Source organism: Daphnia pulicaria, chromosome 6 (assembly GCF_021234035.1).
Source record: "Daphnia pulicaria isolate SC F1-1A chromosome 6, SC_F0-13Bv2, whole genome shotgun sequence".
Classification (NCBI taxonomy): Eukaryota; Metazoa; Arthropoda; class Branchiopoda; order Diplostraca; family Daphniidae; genus Daphnia; species Daphnia pulicaria.
In genome coordinates this window covers 20,940,620-20,960,785 of record NC_060918.1, presented here as the reverse complement: position 1 = coordinate 20,960,785, position 20,166 = coordinate 20,940,620, and the positions used below count along the sequence as shown (strand labels likewise).

Sequence of the window (20,166 nt, the reverse complement as noted above, 5' to 3'; positions counted from 1 at the left end):
ACAAAATGTATATAATACCGATGAAGATACTCTGTCTTTTGAATCAATCTGTGTGGAAGGGTATTTCTCGAACATATGATGAACCACTATTCTTAAGGATTCCCCGCATGGACTTAATGAAAGTTCTTCTAATGAGTCGACAACAAGACGACAGATAGCAGAAAGATGTGGTTCACTTAGAGTTCCCTGTTTCGCCAAGATATCGTTGATTACCACTCCATAATTAGTAGGCAATTTCCATTTTTTTAAATCGATTCGCACTGATGGTTTAAGAGAAACTGATGACGACTTGCTATCTCTGTTATCTTTTCCACTGCTTGTTTTGTGGGTGAATGCCAGTCAATCCGGCCCCACTTTTTCCGGCCCCAACTTTTCCGGCCCCAAAATTTTGGCTGGAGTGGGGCCGGAATGGTAAAAAAAAGTTGCCATACCGGCCACAACTTTTCCGGCCCACAAAAAAAAGGTGACAGATGGCTTTGGGGAGACCATACCTCCTGAAGGGAGGATTCAAAACGACGATACAAAAAGTTGACTGATGGCGCGAATTTAATTTGCTTTGGGCGACCATACCCCCTGAAGAAACGACGATAAAAAATCTCAGCTCGGCGGGAAATATTTCATGACGATTGCCTTACCCCCAAATAAAAAGGCTACATTTTAGTTTTGTCTTGTCTGTCACGCTTTGACGATCTAAAAAATGGATGAAAGATGTGCTATATGCACTACAGTTTTTATTGGTAGGGCACAAAAAAGTGCCTTGTTTTGTGTGTAAGACATTGATGCATCGTCTTTGTATTTCTGGTAATTAAAGGAACAAAATAAAATTTATTCTTGTGCTTTTAGAAAACTTAGTTAATTCTTCTCATTAGGATTGACTCAAATGGAATATTTTCGAATACGAAAAGAAAAGGAAGTGTTTTTATATAAGTGCAGTGTTTGCATAAGAATGTCAGATGCCCTTTCACTAATCCTTGATTCTGAGGTAATATTATCTTAATTATTTTATTTTGAAAACCTTATCAACTTCTAGCTTTTTTCTCTCCATGCTTTTATACGTAAAGGTGATTCGGTCAAACAGGTTCTTTTATTCTTTGCTCTCATGTCTTCCAAAAGAGCAAAAGATTACACGGCAGTTCTTGACACTCTTCTCAATTTGCTCCCCGTTGAGCCAAATGTTGAGGAGTTTGTTAGCGACTTTGAGCAGGCCATTTGGTTGGCTGTCCGACAATCTTTTAATGGTCGTGTTAAAATGAGTGGATGCTATTTTCATTGGAGCCAAGCGGTTTGGCGAAAGCTAGTTGATATTGGATTGGGTCCAGCTTATCGCAAAAAATGTTCGGAAACAAGGAAAATATGTAGAAGGCTTATGTGTCTCCCTTTTATACCAGCTCGAAAAATCGTTAGGGTATTCAACAAACTAAAGCAATCAGCAGTAGGGAAAGTTATCACGCTTTGTCAATATATTTATCGCACCTGGATCTCGCCTTTATCTGCCAAATGGCAACCGAAGACGTGGTCGGTATTCATGAAAGCAGTTCGTACTAATAATGACGCAGAAGGTTGGCACAACAGATTAAACCAAAAAATTCGTGTTGCACATCCAAATTTTTATAAGCTAGTAGAACACTTGTATTATGAATCCCGTTTGTTGCCACTTCATGTTACTTTAGTTTGTCAGGGTACCCTACAGCGTAGACAGAGAACTGCATATTCAAAACTACAAGATAAAGTTTTCTCATATTGGGATGGATACAACAATAAAAAAATGGGGGCTTTTTTACTGTTAAAAAAATGTGCCGAAATTTATGGACATGAATAATTATATTGTTTTGTTTCCAATACTGTTGTATGTATACTGTAATTGTTTTTTTGACTATCCTTCACCACAGAATTGCATTTCTTTTATTGTTTCATTTTCACATTTGATTTGATTTGTGTTTTTTTCAATACAAGGATTGCTGACAACAATTTTTTTTAACAATTGTTTGAGTGGGCCGGAAAAGTTGGAGCCGGAAAGATAAAAAAATGATGATCTTTCCGGCCCCACTCCAGCCAAAATTTTGGGGCCGGAAAAGTTGTGGCCGGAAAACCTTTGTGGGTGATGTTACCTAAATGTCCATTAGAAATAAAGTATTCAGTTATGTGTGCTGCATTGACAAAGTAATTTTAAAAAGGAAGAAAGTTTTACAAGGTCTTGGTTCTTCATCGTTGTCATGAACATGAGTTGAACAAGATGGCTGTTGTGAAACAGCTTGGTTAGACATTGAAGGAAACTTCGTAATTTTTACTTTTTCATTTCCAAAGTAAATATCAGGACCTAAAAAGCCAAGTATAGACTATTGATTCCAAAACTAGACAGATATAACTGTAAAACTTACACTGCAGTATTTCAAAATCATCATCATTGCTGTCAGTCATATTAACAGACCCAGAAGATTGGTGACGAGAAGTGGATTGTGTTTTGTTCGGTGACTTGGTAGTTGAAACTTTAAGTCTTTTCCCTTTTTTACTAGGCATTAAGTCTGGAGATGCATTCCCATCTGCCCCCCCAAAAAAATATGTGTAACTTCTAACATATAGAAAGGCCATTACCAGATAGTTGTTCTTTGTCGTGGCAAGAATAGTTATCAACATTTACTGTCTTGGACTTGCTGCTGATTCTTGAGTCTTTCGTTTGCAATTCTTTTTCTATTTCCTTATCATCATCGAAACTTAACTTTTTTCTCTTAGCTAAGGCACATCTTAGCACAGTTTTGTGCTTAATCGGGGAATTTCCCCCACGTGCGTCCAACGACCAGGGAACAAAGCGACACTTTCTTTTAAGAATTCACACAACCCTCCTTTTGATAGGAAATTTCTAATTTCTTGTGATTTAGAGCAAAGTTCCTTTTGTATCGTGAGGATGTCCCCCTTACCATGTGCTACAGACTTAAACGTCAACTCGTAATCCTTTGTACTTTCATCTGGATAAACTACTTGTACCAAACAGTTTTTTTTTCAGTTTCATTCATTTTTCTATTGTGGCAATTTGTAGAAATAATTATTGTTTGGTTATCAAATAACAAAAGTGATTTGATTAAAAATACCTTGCAATTTCCAATGTAAGATAAGTGAAGTTTTACCACGTATCCACGTTGAGAGAATCAATCGCCATTTTCCTTTTCACTATTCGTGGAATGTTTATACGGTTGTCAGGTTCTAAGTTATATTGAAATAGAAATTTGAAGGCATTTAATATTTTGTAATTAGAATTACACTCATTATTTTTCATTACATAACATTTAAATTTTTTTCATTTTTTTTCAATAGTTGTGAAAAAAGAATTAGTGGCACCATACGACCATAGTTAGAAAACTGACATCAGAGGTGCCTGTTTTACGTTTGCATTAATGTCATACGTTATTGTGAATTAACGTTTGGCAATTTTCTCGATTTCGTTAAAAATGGCAAATATAACTAAATTTCAAACGCCGTTTTCCCCACTTGATGACAATAATTGTCAAGTGCAGAATTGTGATTTCAAAACTTCTTCAGGGAAAAAGCTACTTCGTCATTATCGTGTTTTTCATAAGTCGGACCCTGATTTCACAAGTTCTTGTATTTTTTCTAAAGAATGTTTTCATGTTGAGGCGTTCAAAACTCCGGAAAATCTAAATAGCCATCTACATAGATATCACCCAGAGTTTTTTAAAGAAGAAGTTACATCCCTTACTGCAGCAATTACAAATGCCGGTATAACTTTTCTTCATTTAACATATCTTTTTTCAAAGAAATTATTATCCATTTTTAAACATTTCAAAAGCAGACTCAGATGGTAGCGATGATATTTGTTATGCTCCAATACCTGATGTTGACAATAACTTGGAGAAATGTGAGCAAGATGATGTTCCACAAGTAGCTGCTGCAGAATTTGTTCTCAACATGCTAGGAGACAATAAGTTAAATCAAGTGCAGTTACAATCAGTGATGGATGGAGCTAATTCTCTTGTTCGAGATGTCATGAAGAAAACATTAGACAGTGTGAACCTAATAATTGATATTGTGGGACACGATAGCAAAATTCTTTTTGTTTGTAGAGTATACTTAGGGTAAATCAATATGATCCTCATTTTCAGGCGTATGAAGTCAAGGAAAGAAAAGATTTTTTTCACGCCATTGTCCCTCTATCCCACATAATTGAATTCCGATCTTTCTCATTACATGTCCCCGGGTTCATAAAACCAAAAGTCTTATTTGGGAAGAGGTATATCATAACTAAAACTGATCTTTCTTACTGTTTTGTTCCATGAAATCCTCAAAGTTGTACGTGTGAATATGTTGTGTCGTCATAAAATCAGTCATGAAATCTCATTTCAACAAATGTATGTAAGATGAGCAATATAAATAAAAAGTGGCAGGGAAATGCTTAACAGATGACGGCAGCTAGTAGTCGCAGATATGCTATTTAAAATCGAAGGTTATAACTACCGAAAAAGGTATTAGGTATCGATTAACGGAGTTCCTACCGATTTTAGAGACCCAGTAACATTTTTCGTTAATATCGTGTACCCAAATACGAGACCATTTCTTAACAGTGCATAGCAAAAGAATCAAACAAGATTGAAGTTGAGGTTACCATTCTGATTATTTGCTGCAAGTTGGCAATCATAGCTATGTAATGCAGAGTACTCATCACAGCAAATCCGTGATTTTGCTCTATCCCGACTACAGCATCCACTCCCCAGGCTGTAGAATACTAAAAACATGGTTTCAATGATAGATAAATAAAATGATACTGATAAGAGGTTATACTATCACGATTACTTGCAGGTTTGAAATCCTGAATTTGCAATTATGGAGGTGTAACAGTGAGCCCTCATCTCTTCCAGATTCATCCCCAAAATAAAAAAAGAAGGGGTTAAATCATAAATGAATAAAACACGAATGAAGTTGAGGTTACCATCATGGTTACTCACAGGTTTAGACAACTGGGCCGTGACCGCGAATGTTGTACCTGGTACTTTATCACGAACATAACACGAACTCCAACTTGTCACTTGACTGATACTGCTTCCCATCAACATTTCAACATCGACGTCTAAAATCTACCTTTGTCTAACAAACCAATTTTTCCAGCTGTGTCACGGAGACAAGCGACCACAGGGCAATCGACCGAAACATTCTTTGTGATCTACCTAGTCACAAACTACAGTATCTTGCAAGGAAACCTGACACTTTTGTCACCTGACAACGCTGACAAATCTGTCAGCTTTTTCTGCAAGGTACTGTACATCTAGTGGAAGCAACAGTTGTCGGTGGATGTCCCACCATTCTCAAGTCTGCCACCATCGACTTTATTAACTCTTCTGTGACGAAGTACATGATTGGGAAATTTTGTGATCGGGTGAATTGTGGAAAACCACAATCCACAAACGTTTTCTACTATCGCCGAGGCAAACGCCATTTTACAAGATTTCACTACGCAGACTAGGTGTGTTGGAATTAGTGATCCTGAATTCAAAGATTTTGTTCACGTTGCATCTGCATATCCTATTTGCATCATCCAGGGTACGATACTAAAATTTTGCGATCAAAGAGATAACAATGGAATTGTGCTGCGAAATGGAAAAAAAATCGATTAAAAAAAACATTTCGGTAAGCCCTAAGGGTGTAGACACATATATTTGAGCTGTTTTAAGAAAAAACATCGTACTCGTCTTAGGCCGGACAACGCCCCATATCCTCAGACATATTTTAGCTCTAACAGCGTAAATATGTCTGGTTTAGTGGCAGGTATAGAGACTTTTGGTTTGACCCGGATCGCACAACGGATCGCATAACTTAGAGAGACAGCAGCAGGAAAGGGACCTTGTTGAACGAGTGGGTACACGGGGTGACTGTTATGAGTCGCGTTTTCAAGAGAGAGAAAAGCCATCCTTGCGTTCTGCTCCGAGTGATTTTTATCGGGATCAAGCGCTTTACCCAGCTGTAACGGTCCAGGTTTACTACGCGCAAGGTTTTGGTAGAATAGGGCCAGATTACGGGTTTGATCAACGGGATTTCCATTCGCAAGGGACCAGTAGAAATTCGAGAAACGGAGGTAGGCCAATCTAAGACCAGCGTCGGGTGGATTCAATAGCCAAACAGGGAGGTAGAAGTCAATACAATGATGTCGCTCCCCGACGGGAGAAATCAGAGAGACCTAGCAACCTGTAACAAGGGACCGAAGATAGTTTCGTTGACAAAGAAGAGCCGTAAAATGAGGAAGGATTAGACGATTTTGTTATGGACGATTTAGACGATCAGCATAGACTGCAAAAATTCTACAAGCGCCAATGGTGGCCAAGCAACAGTAAGTCCGAAAAATCAACGGTACCACCACTGGCCACCAAATCAAATCGTGCGTCGACAGTCAAGTCCGTGTCACCCAAGCCGGGTCCGTCGAATGAGAGGACTCCAGAGCCAAGTAGCAATGCGGATCCAGCACCGTTAATAGTACCTCAGGAGGTGAGAGATGTGCTTTCGAGTTGGATGACGAAAGGGGTTTTGACGGAATATTCCAAAACCATTTCATAGAAAACGCTGCTAGATTTTCTAGACAAAGAATTTTCTGTGAAGCCCCAAAACTGGACGTAAGGTTCTCTACATAAGGCCCGAGAGGGAAAAACACAGTTGAATATTGCAAATACATGCAACTCAGAATCCGATCCACGTCTATATTTGGACAACATTTAATTTTAAATACGTCTAGAAAGCGCATGTTAGCAGACCTTGAATTTATGATCGAGTTGCTACTGCGCCTGGGTTTTATTATTAATTTGGAGAAATCTGTACTGGAACCAGCACAAAGGCCAGAATATTTAGGGCCGGTTATCGATTCTAATCGATTGTCATTCGCATTGCCAATAGCCAAGATAGAAGCGGTTAAGGCTATGTGTGAAGCAGTTCTTAGCGAAGGTCGTTTCGCTGAGAGAGATAGCATCCATCATGGGAAACTTTACATGGGCAATTCCAGCAATCCCGTACGCACAGGCGCACTACCGTCGTTTACAAAGGTTCGACATTTAGTAAGGTACAAGATTAAATTCGAATCTAAAAAGCAAGTGCTTGCTCTCGCTCGAAGCGCAGAGGGATCTAAGATGGTGAGTGGCTAACCTAGATAAAGCGAAAGATGAAGTTTATTTTCCTCAAGCGTCGGATCTCGAAATATATACTGACCCTTCCTTATCAGGCCGAAACTACACGTTCTTGGCCTTCACTTTATACCGTAGGACATGCTGTAGGCCCCCTACATATAGTCTAGTGGCCAGTATTTTGAAGCCCGAGGTGCAGAGAACTCGGATGCTTCGGCTGTCATCCGCCAGGAGCGCGAGGGAGAGTGATAAAAAATGGTGACTAGACTGGGTGGAAAATTGGCCAAATGAGGGCTTCACTAGATAATAACCACTACTAATAACTCGGCCAATCTAATCCGGAATGTAAATTCCTTTTGGATTTGTATTGAGGGATGACCGAGCAAACTTTTGGGAGAATTAGTTTTTTTTGTATGTTCGCTTTTTCCCAAAAAGCAATACCAAAGACCAACCCCCCAAATTGCCAAAATTTGAAAAAACTCAAACTTTAATGTAACTTATTTTCTGAACGGTAGAGAATATTTTAATTATGAAAAAACCGGCGAATTCGGAGTAGAAAACTCAATTGGCCTGAATTTTTCCGATTTTTAGGTCCCATAGCGGAATGGGGAAAAAACGGGGGGTCCATGAATTCGGTGCGCTTGAGCTAGATGGAGAAAAAAAACTGCGTATTGCATATGGAGAAGTTAAGTGGCCCCATCGCGTTCATAGGGCAACATACGAATATTGTTATAAAAAATCTCGCCTGAATCATACGTCCCGCCACTAGCGGCGAGCTCTAGAGGAAGACAGTGTAGTCTTGTCTTTCCTTCTTAGTCTGTTGCTGGTATGACGCATCACTCAAACACCTCTTTAAAAAAAGATAAAATTGGGGATATTTTTCAATTCGAAGTAAGTTCTAAGTTGCCAACTAATAACCCATTTATTAGCTGTTCTTCTTTACTTAGTCACATTGTTGTCAAGAAATTTATCCATTTCCGGCTGTAAGTAGGATCGCAGTTTAAGCTACTTTGTAGAGTTGTACATTAGTTGTGCAATAACACGGACCCAAGATTCAATATGCCATTAAAGTTTTCCCCCCAAGATGTTAACTTCGGTAAATGTTTTTGAAGCGTGTTGAAGGCTATTATAGTGACTTCATTGGCAATGGACTTTTAATTTTAAAACATTGATTAGCACTTCCAAAGGAAATCAAAGTTAGATTCTTACTGGTTTAAAAATTGGGGGATCTATTTCAGGGACTCCTAGTGGATTTGATTTTTTCCTTTTATTTTATTTTAATCGAATCTTCGTGAAAAATTACAACTAGTAGGGTGTAGTACGGCCTACGAATCGGCGTCACCATTCATGAATTCCACCCAAGGAAAATCAATAAGTGTGCGCTGCTTACGGCTATTCGCACAGCACACCCAGACTTGGCAAACTATCAACTATCAGTTTCCATTGGCAAGTTTCCTGAGGTGCCAGATAACCGAATTTCGTATTCTCTACAAAACTGCGCCGGGCTTGTTACTTGTTAGAAACCAAGCGAAGACTTGATAGTTGTCAAGAAATCCAACTATCTCATGCTAATGTCTATTTAGCGGTTTTTTTTCAGTTTCTTTACGTCAATGGGGTTTCTAGAAGGATCGCAGTTCAAAATTAAGATTCTTTTATGCTATTACAGTTGTGCAACAGCATGGACCCATGATTCAATATCCTAATATTGATTCCATTTACATGACCTACCCTATGTATCCTGTGATGCTGTGAATACTAGAATGATAATTTGGAAATCACCTTTATCATAGAATATTTGAATATGGAAGTGGTCTTTAAACTGTCATACATTCATCTTTAAATTTCATGCATTTTGCTTTATAAGGAAAGGCCTTTCCTACTCAAATAAAACATGGCATTTCAACCAAACAACCCAACTTACTCTGCTCAGCCCGGGCAACCAAGCTCCGACTGGGCTGTCCCGGGGGTAGATCAAGGTAATTAATTCATCTTCACTTTTTAATCCCGATCCTTAAAGAATGTTGAAAAAAAAGGCTGTGAGTAATATACATTCAATCATTTTCCAGGGCCACCACCTCAATATATAAATCCAATAAGTCAACCACCTGACCAACAACCACCTTTAGACCCAGACAACAAAATGTACGGTGTAGCAGAATCCGGAGGGCTCGGCGATGCCGCGTTTGCCTTCTCTGATCAGTCTATCCGTATGGTTTTCGTAAGGTATGAATTCAAAACAGCATGACACTTGTTACTATACACGATCCCATCATAAAATAACAACAACTACCATTGCAGGAAGGTGTACTCAATTTTAATGGTGCAACTTGCCATCACGGTGGCAATTATATCTCTCTTTGTGTACGAACCGAGCGTCCAGTTGTACGCATTTGAACATCCAGAAATGTGGTTAATTACGTTTCTCATGGCCATCGGCCTTATAATCGTTCTGGCTCGTTGCCACGAGTTCCGACGGCGCTGGCCTTTGAATCTGATTTTACTGGGACTTTTCACTCTTTGCGAAGGCTTTTTGCTGGGCACACTCTCGGCTTCCAACGAAGTACGTATGGGTGTGATTTTTGGTTGTATAATTGTACCCACTAATCAAAGTCATTTTTTTTTTAATTTCTCTTACAGTCGGAAGAAGTGCTAATCGCCGTCGGTATCTGCTCGGCTGTTTGTTTTGCGCTCACCATTTTTGCTATGCAGACTAAATGGGATTTCACGGCTTATGGAGGAATCCTCTTTGTTTGCGCAATCGTTCTAATTATTTTCGGAATCGTCGCCATTTGCATCCCCGGAGATGTTACCCAACTCGTTTATGCCTCGCTGGGCGCGTTACTTTTCAGCGTTTATCTAGTCTACGACACCCAATTGATGCTCGGTGGTAAGCACAAGCACTCGATCTCCCCTGAAGAGTACATCTTCGCAGCCCTCACTCTCTACGTGGACATTATCAACATCTTCCAGTACGTGCTTTCCCTACTTCGATTCACACGTAAATAAAGGGCAAAGGACTAAAGGGTGGTATATAATTGTTGTCTTCCATTTATTGTCTAATTATTCATAAACCTTATCTTCAGGATTATTTCGTTTAGTCTTAGTTTTAACTGTCCAAGTCAACGTAATCTTTAAAAGAAATTTAAACTAGTTTGTTGTATTTAATATTTATAATGTAATTGATTGGAAATTGCTGTTACGTATTTTTCATGTATTTTTAGCTTATGCTTTTTCTGTTATTACGTTTTTGCTGGCGTACTTGATTTTTTTCTGTTTACTCGAAATTAACCGTTCCACTATTAACATTTGCTATATTTCTATTACATTCAGTCATGAATGAATCTCGAACATTTGCTATTTCTGTTACATTGTATTCCGTTATTATCCATCGAATTCTGTCATCAATGTTGTCAATGTCAATAGATGTCAAAGAAATATATAGGTAGCGGGTAACCTATACTCTTTCAAAATATTGAGATAGATTACGGTTGTACTTCCGCCGTTTTTTTTTTTTTTGTTTTTTTTTTTTGTTTTTTGTTAATTTTGTTGGAAATACTATAATATTATTTGGATCGTGATTTCTGATTTGATTAACTGCGGAACGTTTTTTTTTCTTCTTACTAAAAAAAGAAAGCGACGACATTGTTAATAAAAAAAAATTTGCCTTTGAAGAATCAGACCACAGTCTGATTGTATTGACTCAGGCTAAATAACGTCCAATCGATCCAATTAAGTATACTTCTATTTTTCTATACGAAGATTTATTTATTTGAGGATGATGGGTTTATTTAGTTATTGTTTGTTTTCCCTTATAGTCTTTCACAGCGGTCGTGAGGTCGTATAACTAATAGGCTACATATACTAGATGTTAGATGAACACAATTATTGGAACATTGCGACGGAATTCCAAAATGTTTGTTTTAGGCGGTTCGCGGTTTGTTGTCGACCATAAAAAGAGTTACGAGACGTATATTACGAGATTCATTCATAAAAACCTGCTCGTCAAATCTGCACACTGCCAACCTTGAAAAAGTTATACAGCATATAGCGACGTTTAGGAAGGACGCTGGAAGCAAATGCTGCGGAAGTTTTAGTTTCCCTGGGGTTGACCCTAATAGAAGTAAACCATGCAGTTTTTATCTGTGTGTTATTATAGGCCTACCACTCGTTTCCTATTTTAGATGCTTATTATTATACCTTATATAATATTTAGGCCTACATGTTATTATTTTAAAACATGAATAAAAATAGTAGATTCGGTGTCATTTATTTTTTCTTCACGTAACAATTTTTAGCTTTAAAGTATTTGAAATTTGAATAAAAATAGATAACAGCCAAAAAAATCATAAACATTGGCAACAATTCAAATTGTTCCTGCATATTTAAGTGATGGTTATATAATCTCATGTCACTCCCGTGGCGTCAATAATAAGTCATCCAGCAGGTATAATGTGAATTACCAGCCGCCTACACAACGTTTCCGTCAACGTTGGCTCCTCGCTTCCGTCGACATCCGACAGCCCCGCTGCATGTCGCCAGCAACTTGAAAAAAGTTAAGTTAATTAGTAATCAGAGTACCCCTCGTCGCCACCCGAGTGTCCACCACCCGAGTGTCCGCCATCCCCGTCCGAGTGCCCGTGCCCCGAATGCCCGTGCCCGCCATCCCCGTGCCCACCTGAGTACCCGCCATTCGAAGGGGAATAACTAGAACTGGACGAGCCAGAATTATAATAAGAGTGAGACGGCGACGAATAAGTTGGTCGGGTGTAATAGACTGGCTGCCGATTGTAATATGAATAGCGATTGACGCTGTGCCTCTGAGGATATCTGTTGTAATATCCGCCGAAAGCAACTGGTCGGCGATAGTATTGAGGATATCTTGCTGGATAATGGTAACGACGATGGAATGTGCTGGAGGTTTTCAGGACATCGTTGTCTAATACAGGTGACTCTGTTGATTCAGCGGACACGATGGACTCGGTGGATTCAGCCGACTCGTTTTCTTGATTTCCTTTTATCGCCGGAGTACCGCTGGTTAATTTCGGATCGTTGCTTCCGAGTGACTCGATAGATTCAGCGGATTCGACCCTTTCGGTTAACGTTATTATGACATCATCTTTCTTGTCTGCTACTACAGCGTCGGTGACTTGAGCATCGACTGCTGCTGGAACAACAGCAGCCAATGTAACAGAAACCAGATGAATAAGTAGTAATACCATTAACGTCTTCATTTTTCTGCAAAAGTAAAAAATAAAAATGGATGAGAATTTATACTGGCATTGCAGCGCACCATACGTCGGGTATACACTTGAAAGAAAAGAATCAGCAGCAGCAGTTTGACCAAATATTAAATTGTTGCAAAGGTAACTTACCGATTTGATCGAACGGACGTCAGAATTGAACAAATAAGACTTCCTCTGCTTCACGTCTGCTTGTTTAGTTGTTTTGGGACAAACTGTGCTTTCACAACAAAGCCTTCGCTCTTTTTATACTCGCCCCTTTGGGTTAACAGTGAGCTGAACGTTATACAAATTCAGCTGCAGGCTAAATTTTTTGAACTCCTTATAGCGTCTTGATGTATATGTGCACGTTGATCCGGACGGGAGACGGCCGTACCAGGCAGTAAAAAAAAAACGAGTATTCGGCACCGCCTGGCACCATATATCCATTTGAACAAAAATGCTCTGCGCGGGACTTCCATATAGACTCGCTTGAAGGAAACAAAAATAACCTAGACATTTATCCCTACGTAAACTAACGGTAACTATATTATCGGTTACCTTTCGTTACACAGCCAGCTGAGAAAGGGAGGTGTAACGATGGGAATTGATGACTCCAGGCTATTTGCGGTCGACCAGCAGACTTTGCGTGTGCAACTGTGCATCCATCCTGTCCGATCCTATCCAACACTTGATGCGCCTGTTGCTGGTGTATAGAGCCATCCGTACCCAGTCCGTACCAGGTAATAAATTTGGGACACCTTATACTACGTACCTGGTACGAGGAAGAAGATGACCCAAAACGGCAAAACCTCTCACCACATCACACATCCTGCTTCCACCTGTTTTATCCTCACCATCCATTTGATCAGTTACCAAATAAAACAAATGTAAAACTGCTCATCAACATCTTCTTTTGCTATGCGAATAGACGACAGTTGATTTAGATTTAGCTTTTTATTTACGCAGCGAAATTTCTTGTTCCGTCGTCGTATCTTCATAATAGCATTTATTTTTATTTCTATTTACAATAATCTACTTATTACTGAATTTCGGTCTGACAATATTGTTTACTTCATTCTATTTCATTTTACCTTTGCAATCTGATGCGCTGTTGGTTATACCTACGTGAAAAGAGCGGAATAAGATTTATGGTCGCTGATGTATCGGACTTTTAGGTTTCGTGTGTCTATTTTGCATTAAATTATTTCCCTACTTGTTCATACGTAGGAATGGTATGGCTAGTAACACACCGTACTACACTATAACCCAAATACGGAGACGTTCGGGCGTAAAGCATTGGGGAGAAACTGCGAAAACGGACAGGTAAAAAACAGTTAAAACATTTTTTTTCTCGGATAACAAATACAGTATTGGTATTTCACAATAATTCAATGTAGAATTTGAAAGCTTATAATTAAAATTAAATCTAAAAATGCACTACACTAATACAGTTTGAATTTTGTAGATTGTAATCTCATGAGCGATCGTAAGTCTATACACAGTATATATTTTTATAAAATATAAGAAATTCTTAACTTCATTTTATTTACACTGGAGAATTCGAATCATTTCTTCCCTCTGACTTGCTGAATGAATTGGAAGTGGAACTCGTCATCCTCAATTGTGTCGAGAAGGACGACTGGTCTTCGATATTGGATCGATTCCGGAGTACGGTATTTGAATCCTCTCGGATAAAAATCCTCTTGAGACGAGGCCACAAGAAACGACGGACGTCTCGATTCAAAACAATGAAAATGGTGAAAATGATGACGCCACGCAACGAGTTAAGTAAATTGGTGATTTCGAAAACATAGACGAAGTTGGTTCGTAACAACGAGTCATCATTCAAATAGATAGGAAGCCACGCAGCGATTTCAAACACCCAAGGAATTCCGGTGATGAAAAAAAGTTTCAGCGCCATTTTGAAACTAAATTTGATAATACTTTAACTTTTAAACGCAAAGGAAAAACAATATTTAAGGCATGAAAATTTTGTTTTGCTTACTCTTGCTGCTCTTGCGAATCTTTCGATGCGTTTCGATTGGTGCGCATTGTCATTCCCTGTTTTCCTCTCCAGCAATGCATTACACTTGGATTGAACAGTAAAGTTAGAAAACAAGCAATGTTGAATAGCAGCAAGGACCCGACGGGTGCGTAAAAGAAAACCAGTGCGGAAGTGCCGTCTAGATACGTACATATAGTTTCCAATTAATGAGAACTTATGCACTGAATATGTATAAATAATATCATAATATCCATTCAAGTAAACTAACCAGCAAACCAGCAATTCAAGAGACCCATGTTGGGATTGAAAATTTCCGAGATTCCAATTTGGGAAGACTGGAATTGAGTGACCAAAGCAGCAATCATTGACAAGACAGGAAAACCCCAACCGAAAGCCGAATACAGAATGAATAGCATTTCGTTGGAAACTTTGAATGATCCACTAAATTTCGAAAACATTGTTTCGAGAATAATCAATCATAAAAATTATCTTTGAAATTTGGGATAAGAAATTTACCTGTAGATACGAAGATAGTAATCGAAACAGTACACCGTCAACCAGGAAAACGACGCAACCGATGAGAAATAAATAATATAGCCTATGCGTGTGTAAAATATGTGTCACATAAAGCGTCTGTCACATTGTAATTTACATAAACAGAAACAAATTTATACCCATCGCTATACATGAAGTTTGGCCTTGCGATACTAGTTCTAGTTGAACAATCGACAGCGACATGAACGACTAAATAATTTAAAAAATAATAATCTTTTGTTACACTGTAACGTCTATGAAGAGACTAGAACCAATAACAAGTTTTAAACAAACCAGACATAAGGTAATGATGTGGCATAATAAAATTCGACCAGTCAACATCATCGCCATCGTTGTAACTCTGGACCTTTTCCTACTTCCTCCTCCAAATCCTGATGTAACTAATTTCGCCGATCCTGATGAAAAACCACCATTTATAGTTTTTTCCCTAACTAGCTATTAAAGGATAACAATAGTAGCTTATAATAAATGAAAGTTTATATTACCGGAGGCTGGAACAATAAAATAAATAATAAATGTGGCTAATAAACCGGCGGCCGAGATCAGCAGAAGAACCGGGTAGTGGATTGAAACACGATGAGATTTTGATGTGCAGTAAAAAGCTCTGGGCTGATAGAAAACTTCTCTCTCATTTCGAAGAAGTGCCAAGTCCACGCAAAAAGGCCGGTGCTTCACTTTAAAATCCCAATTATTCTCAAAATAAAAATGCGTTAAAAGTGACAGACTGTTATTTTCTACGCCGACGGATTCAAACAAAACTTTGTGATGCTCTGATTGCAAAGGAATGTTTTCGATGAATTGACAAGAAATCGACGTGTTTGCCATTAAGGTGATGGAAATGTTGTTATTCTTCTGAATGTGGCTGTTCAGCGCTCGTGAGATAATGGTGTCAGCATCTGAGTATTCTTCTAATCTCAGTGGCTGACAGGAGTTATCTCGCTCGTCCATCACAGATCCAGATGGACAACACTTGGGCATATTCACTTTAATACTCGACTCGTTGCGAACAACCATCTCAGATGCGGTTTCGCTAATGGTTGGCTTCTCTGCTGGTGCAACTTCTTCTTCTTTGGGTAACTCCATTTCTTGATCGGAGCAGAAAATTGCGAGATTGGATGTGACGGGTAAACCAACGGAATCCTTGTAGACAATGTCCTCTATGCAATAATTTTCAATAGAAACTAAATTGCTACCGGAATAAATTTCCAAACTGCCGTTCGAGTTTAATACAAAATCGCTTGTTTGTCGTCGGTAGAGAAATGGGTCGGAGCAAATGGGTAATCCGAACCGGAAGAATAGCTCGTCGCTCTTTGAGAACTGAAGATCATCGAAGAATTGTGTTGAAGCTCCTCTAGTTTCAGTGCACCATTTTTCCTCTTTATTTTGCGAATAAACTTGGTTTCGGTCGCAGCATTTTCTAACAACCGATTTATTGGCAATGGCTGTCAGTTCCGCAGGTGCCGTCGACCGGATAAAATTCAGTTGCAATTTTCCAAAATCGTTCATGGCACTTGTGGGAAACGGATGGATGTGCGACGTACAAATAAACGCTATTCTTCTAGCCTAGAGATAAATAAATAACAATATAGGAAAGTAAACACATGAATAGAAATGCGAAAAAACCTCTTCGAAATGTCCGTCCAAGAAGTAGTCTTCTATGCAGTGGTGTTCATTTTGTAAAACCCAAAACCGATGCGGCACTATCAGCTGGCCAGATGGCATTGGGTAGAAGAGATCGCCCATTCTCATGTCGGGTTCTAGTAAGAAATCCGGCGTGCATTTGCTAGGAAATCCCGCGTCGATTTCTACATCTTCAATGGCGTATTGAGATGGCACTGTCTGCTCGGAGCCAAAGAAAATCTGCCGAGAATAGTTTTGCGAAGACGGATTGCTGCTGGTGATGGAATGTTTAACACATCGATCTCTACGATCGGCTACATCCTCTTCCCGATTGAAGTTGTACACTTGGCCTGGACCGCAGCATTTTCGAATCACAAATTTTTCCTTCGAGCTTTATTAGTTCAAATTAAAATGATTTAGGAATTGATTTTGTTTTTCACATAACGCAATTTTACTTGTTAACTGAAGAGTATTGAAGCTGCAAAGATGGAAATGCAGTGCTGGATTGCGGTGGAGAAGCGTTTGCCATCAGTTGAAAGTACAAGATGAACCCCAGAGTAATAGAAGCTCTTTGAGATATTTCCATGATTAGCTAATCCACAATTTAGGGCTACACTAATAACTGAAAATTAATTAAGAACGAATTCTACAACCGAAGTAAAAGTAATATTTCAATACCGGTTCGCAGTTTGGAGATGCTTACAACATTCGGATCAGTCCAGCTCAGACAATCGTATGAGACGTAGAAGAAAATTTCCTCATCTTTCAAAGGTATATTCAAGGCTCTTTCAAAAAGCCTCTGAGAACTTTTAGGTGCGCCCTCTTTTCGTCACTAAAAGAATTAAAATTTTTACAAAAGTGATGATAAATGACAGGAGTAATTCAATTTATCAATTTACTCATTTTCAATTTATGACGTATACGTTGTTAATACATACGCATGGATTCCATCATTTCCATATTCTTTTGTAACACACACATCCTGCATGATGCTGTACTTTTCTTTTGTAACCTTCGAATTTCATTTCTCTAAATCACTTTTCACGATTTCCATATTTGTACTTGGAATGCGGCAATCGCAGCATAGACAGCAGTCGTGACGGAACTTGTCATCAATTAAATATAGGTTTCGCGTACATACATGTAAAGAGAAAATTTAAAAGAAATTTCCAGGTGTGAATGAAATAAATTTAGGATGATAAGAAATGTGAACGACCAATCTTTATGTAAAACCCCCCAAAAAAACCTTGAATGAAGAATTTATTTTACTCTAAAAACTCACCAAGAATTAGCATTAAATCTTGTCCGTTATTCTATTTTCCTCTCATAAAAAATGTCCGCGTATTTGTGAGACTTTGGGTTTTTCCTTACAGATTTTATGGTGATTTTTTTAACACTTTTTTACCTTTCGGAAGAACCGGGGGAAGAACCTGCTCAACTGGCTGCTAGCTACTTACGTCTTTCGAAGTTATAATTAATTCTGCATCATGAAGGGGATTTCCAGATTTGATACAAGCTCTTTATTGAAAAAAAAAAATTTCGCTGATGTTTGTCGAAGCAAAATGAGCCAATCGCAGACCATGTAAGACCCTGTCTTTTTCTGGAATAAAAAACAAAGGCTAGTTATGAACACAGTTTTCGAACTCTGTTGCGACAGATCCTAGTCAACAAAAAAATAGCTGCTGGTTTGGACAAAAATAACAATGTTATCCAGTTTTGAATCAAAGGCAATGAAACCAGCAAGGGCCGCCAGGGTCCTTTCTCTCTGTTATCAGTTTAAGTCGTTCAAAACCAGGATGCGGGAACACCCAATATTCAAATAAAATACAGGTTTTGGAAGTATATAGTGACTATGTTGACTTCTGTACAAGTTCTAACCAAAGAAGCTACACCAATTAACTTTCCCAAACAATTCTTCTTTAAAATACAACTAAAACAAATTACTTCAATCTAAATCATGCTTCTAATTCATTTCCTCTCGATCCTGCCAGGGATCGAACCTGGAATCTCTTGCTCCGTAGGCAAGCGCCTTATCCATTGGGCCACAGGACCTTGTTACTCCATAAAAACAGTGTCATCCAGTTGCCTGTGGGTGAAAAGTGGAATAAGAAAAAAAATGCCAGTTTCGCATTACTTTACTGGTGCATCAAATTACGTTTGGCTGTCCCACAGACACGCTTTAAGTGCGCTGTAGCGGACGCTACAGAATTGTGACTGGCACGTTTTACTAAACAAATTTGTAAATATTTCTGAAACTCTCGGTAGTTTCATTTTGTTTGTTTTTTTGTAATTACTTTGCAAAAAGGAAAATCATTTATAGTTTATTCTACCAAGGCTTATGCAACGTGAAATTGCATGCCATTCATTTTATTATTGCGACTGACATGCAAGCTGACATGTTTGCCATCTTCTTCAACTTTTAGAAGAAGATAATACCATCTACTTGTTATTCTCATTAGCCTAATCTCAAAGTCCTTGAATTAAAATAACGACCTTGCTCGTTATTAGCCGGGGAATTTTTCGACAGCTCCAGTCAATAAGGAATAAACGTAACTCCGTACTGTGTTACCATTTATAATGAACGCCACTAAATAGTTGAAGAGGGAGAACAGATACATTTTTCTTACTTTTATAGCGTGTGAAATACGGCCAGGCATCCTCAAGTGCTCCATCCGCAGTAAAGTTGAATACGGCAGCAGGCAGAATAGGAAAAAGGGGGGTCCTCTTGAATAGACTCACATGGGAGTATGGGACACACGAGGACAGCTGGAGTTTAAAGAATAGGGAAGAAATGATACGTAACTCGACCGACATCGGTAAGTAGTTTCTCCTATCAAACAGAATGCTGTTTATCTAAATAAAAAATAGAAACTGGGTTATGAAAAACATTCACAGAAACAACCAAAAGGAAAAGTTGAAAATGAGAGAGTGCTGGGTAAACCACTAAACCCTAACTGTGAATAAAAAGTAGAATTTAAGGTTTTCATGCAATACACTGCATTTATGTAAATCATGCATAATATCTAGTCACAGGAATAAAAGTAACGAAAATCATTACCCAATCGATGAAACTGAGATTGTTGCTGGTGTCAGGTCATTGCCAACACAATCAAAACTTGCATAACTTGTCGTTATGATAGCTGGCTCAAATCTGCACGAAGGAAAAAAAAGGTTATATAGTGCAAATAAACTGCCGTGCATCAACAGGTGGCTTCCATGATAAGAAATGTTAGTCAAGAAACATTTCACAAACCTGGAACAGGTTTATCTTCTTTATAAGCTCCCATAATAATTCTATTTGTATTCTTAGTTTTATTTACCTGCTTAAACAGCATGGAGTGTGTATTAAGCTATTCCATAAAAAGACGCGACCAAATTTGATACGACGACCACATTTTTATAATTTTGTGCTATTTTTCGAGCAGACGACACTGATAGAAAACCAATAAAAATACCCCGCGGCACGCGCCCCCTTAAATTCAAACTGCTCAAAACTATTTTAGCGGCTTTCTCACCCTGCTCGACATCCGCTGAACGGATTAGGTTATTGGGATTATTTTAAAAAAATCAAATAATTAGTTCATTTCGACAAGATTCGAACGAAACCCGAAGACAATTACTTTAAGACCAAAACACACGTATTGGAAGCCAA

At 38.6% G+C, this 20,166-nt stretch overlaps 3 protein-coding genes, 2 long non-coding RNA genes and 1 other non-coding gene across 10 annotated transcripts in view; 1 reads left to right on the top strand and 5 right to left on the bottom strand.

The window, feature by feature from the left end:
• Positions 1-10,616, top strand: part of LOC124344296 (protein lifeguard 1-like) — a 122,443-nt gene extending 111,827 nt beyond the window's left edge. The window contains exons 1-5 of one of the 4 annotated variants that reach the window (XM_046797800.1): positions 7,892-8,003; positions 8,982-9,088; positions 9,179-9,335; positions 9,411-9,672; positions 9,750-10,616. In XM_046797800.1, coding sequence (XP_046653756.1) covers positions 9,004-9,088; positions 9,179-9,335; positions 9,411-9,672; positions 9,750-10,118 — 873 coding nt within the window. In that variant the 5' untranslated portion in view covers positions 7,892-8,003; positions 8,982-9,003 and the 3' untranslated portion in view covers positions 10,119-10,616. Of the gene's footprint in view, positions 1-7,891; positions 8,004-8,976; positions 9,089-9,178; positions 9,336-9,410; positions 9,673-9,749 lie in introns of those variants that run through there. The other 3 variants (XM_046797797.1, XM_046797798.1, XM_046797799.1) reach the window with 3 other exon arrangements.
• Positions 10,617-11,364: 748 nt separating this feature from the next.
• LOC124344297 lies at positions 11,365-12,563 on the bottom strand. The gene is made up of 2 exons (XM_046797805.1): positions 12,485-12,563; positions 11,365-12,347 (listed from the first exon to the last, which is right to left on the bottom strand). The coding sequence occupies exon 2, from the start codon at positions 12,341-12,343 to the stop codon at positions 11,675-11,677; it is 669 nt and encodes a 222-aa protein (XP_046653761.1). The 5' UTR covers positions 12,344-12,347; positions 12,485-12,563; the 3' UTR covers positions 11,365-11,674.
• A 976-nt stretch (positions 12,564-13,539) lies between these two features.
• Positions 13,540-16,533, bottom strand: LOC124341840 (probable G-protein coupled receptor Mth-like 3). Its single transcript, XM_046794792.1, has 8 exons — positions 16,518-16,533; positions 15,380-16,457; positions 15,168-15,289; positions 15,014-15,083; positions 14,856-14,937; positions 14,608-14,780; positions 14,340-14,517; positions 13,540-14,262 (listed from the first exon to the last, which is right to left on the bottom strand). The coding sequence occupies exons 2-8, from the start codon at positions 16,398-16,400 to the stop codon at positions 13,881-13,883; spliced, it is 2,028 nt and encodes a 675-aa protein (XP_046650748.1). The 5' UTR covers positions 16,401-16,457; positions 16,518-16,533; the 3' UTR covers positions 13,540-13,880.
• Positions 16,534-16,571: 38 nt separating this feature from the next.
• Positions 16,572-17,666, bottom strand: LOC124341841. 2 transcript variants are annotated; one of them, XR_006918625.1, is made up of 4 exons: positions 17,414-17,666; positions 17,193-17,346; positions 16,970-17,136; positions 16,572-16,905 (listed from the first exon to the last, which is right to left on the bottom strand). It is a non-coding gene; the product is annotated as an uncharacterized LOC124341841 (long non-coding RNA). The 2 variants fall into 2 exon arrangements; XR_006918626.1 differs by having other exon boundaries at positions 17,453-17,666.
• Positions 17,667-18,493: 827 nt separating this feature from the next.
• On the bottom strand, positions 18,494-18,566 carry Trnar-acg. Its single transcript has one exon. It is a non-coding gene; the product is annotated as a tRNA-Arg (tRNA).
• A 484-nt stretch (positions 18,567-19,050) lies between these two features.
• On the bottom strand, positions 19,051-19,913 carry LOC124341842. Its single transcript, XR_006918627.1, has 3 exons — positions 19,835-19,913; positions 19,573-19,665; positions 19,051-19,367 (listed from the first exon to the last, which is right to left on the bottom strand). It is a non-coding gene; the product is annotated as an uncharacterized LOC124341842 (long non-coding RNA).
• Positions 19,914-20,166: the final 253 nt, after the last annotated feature.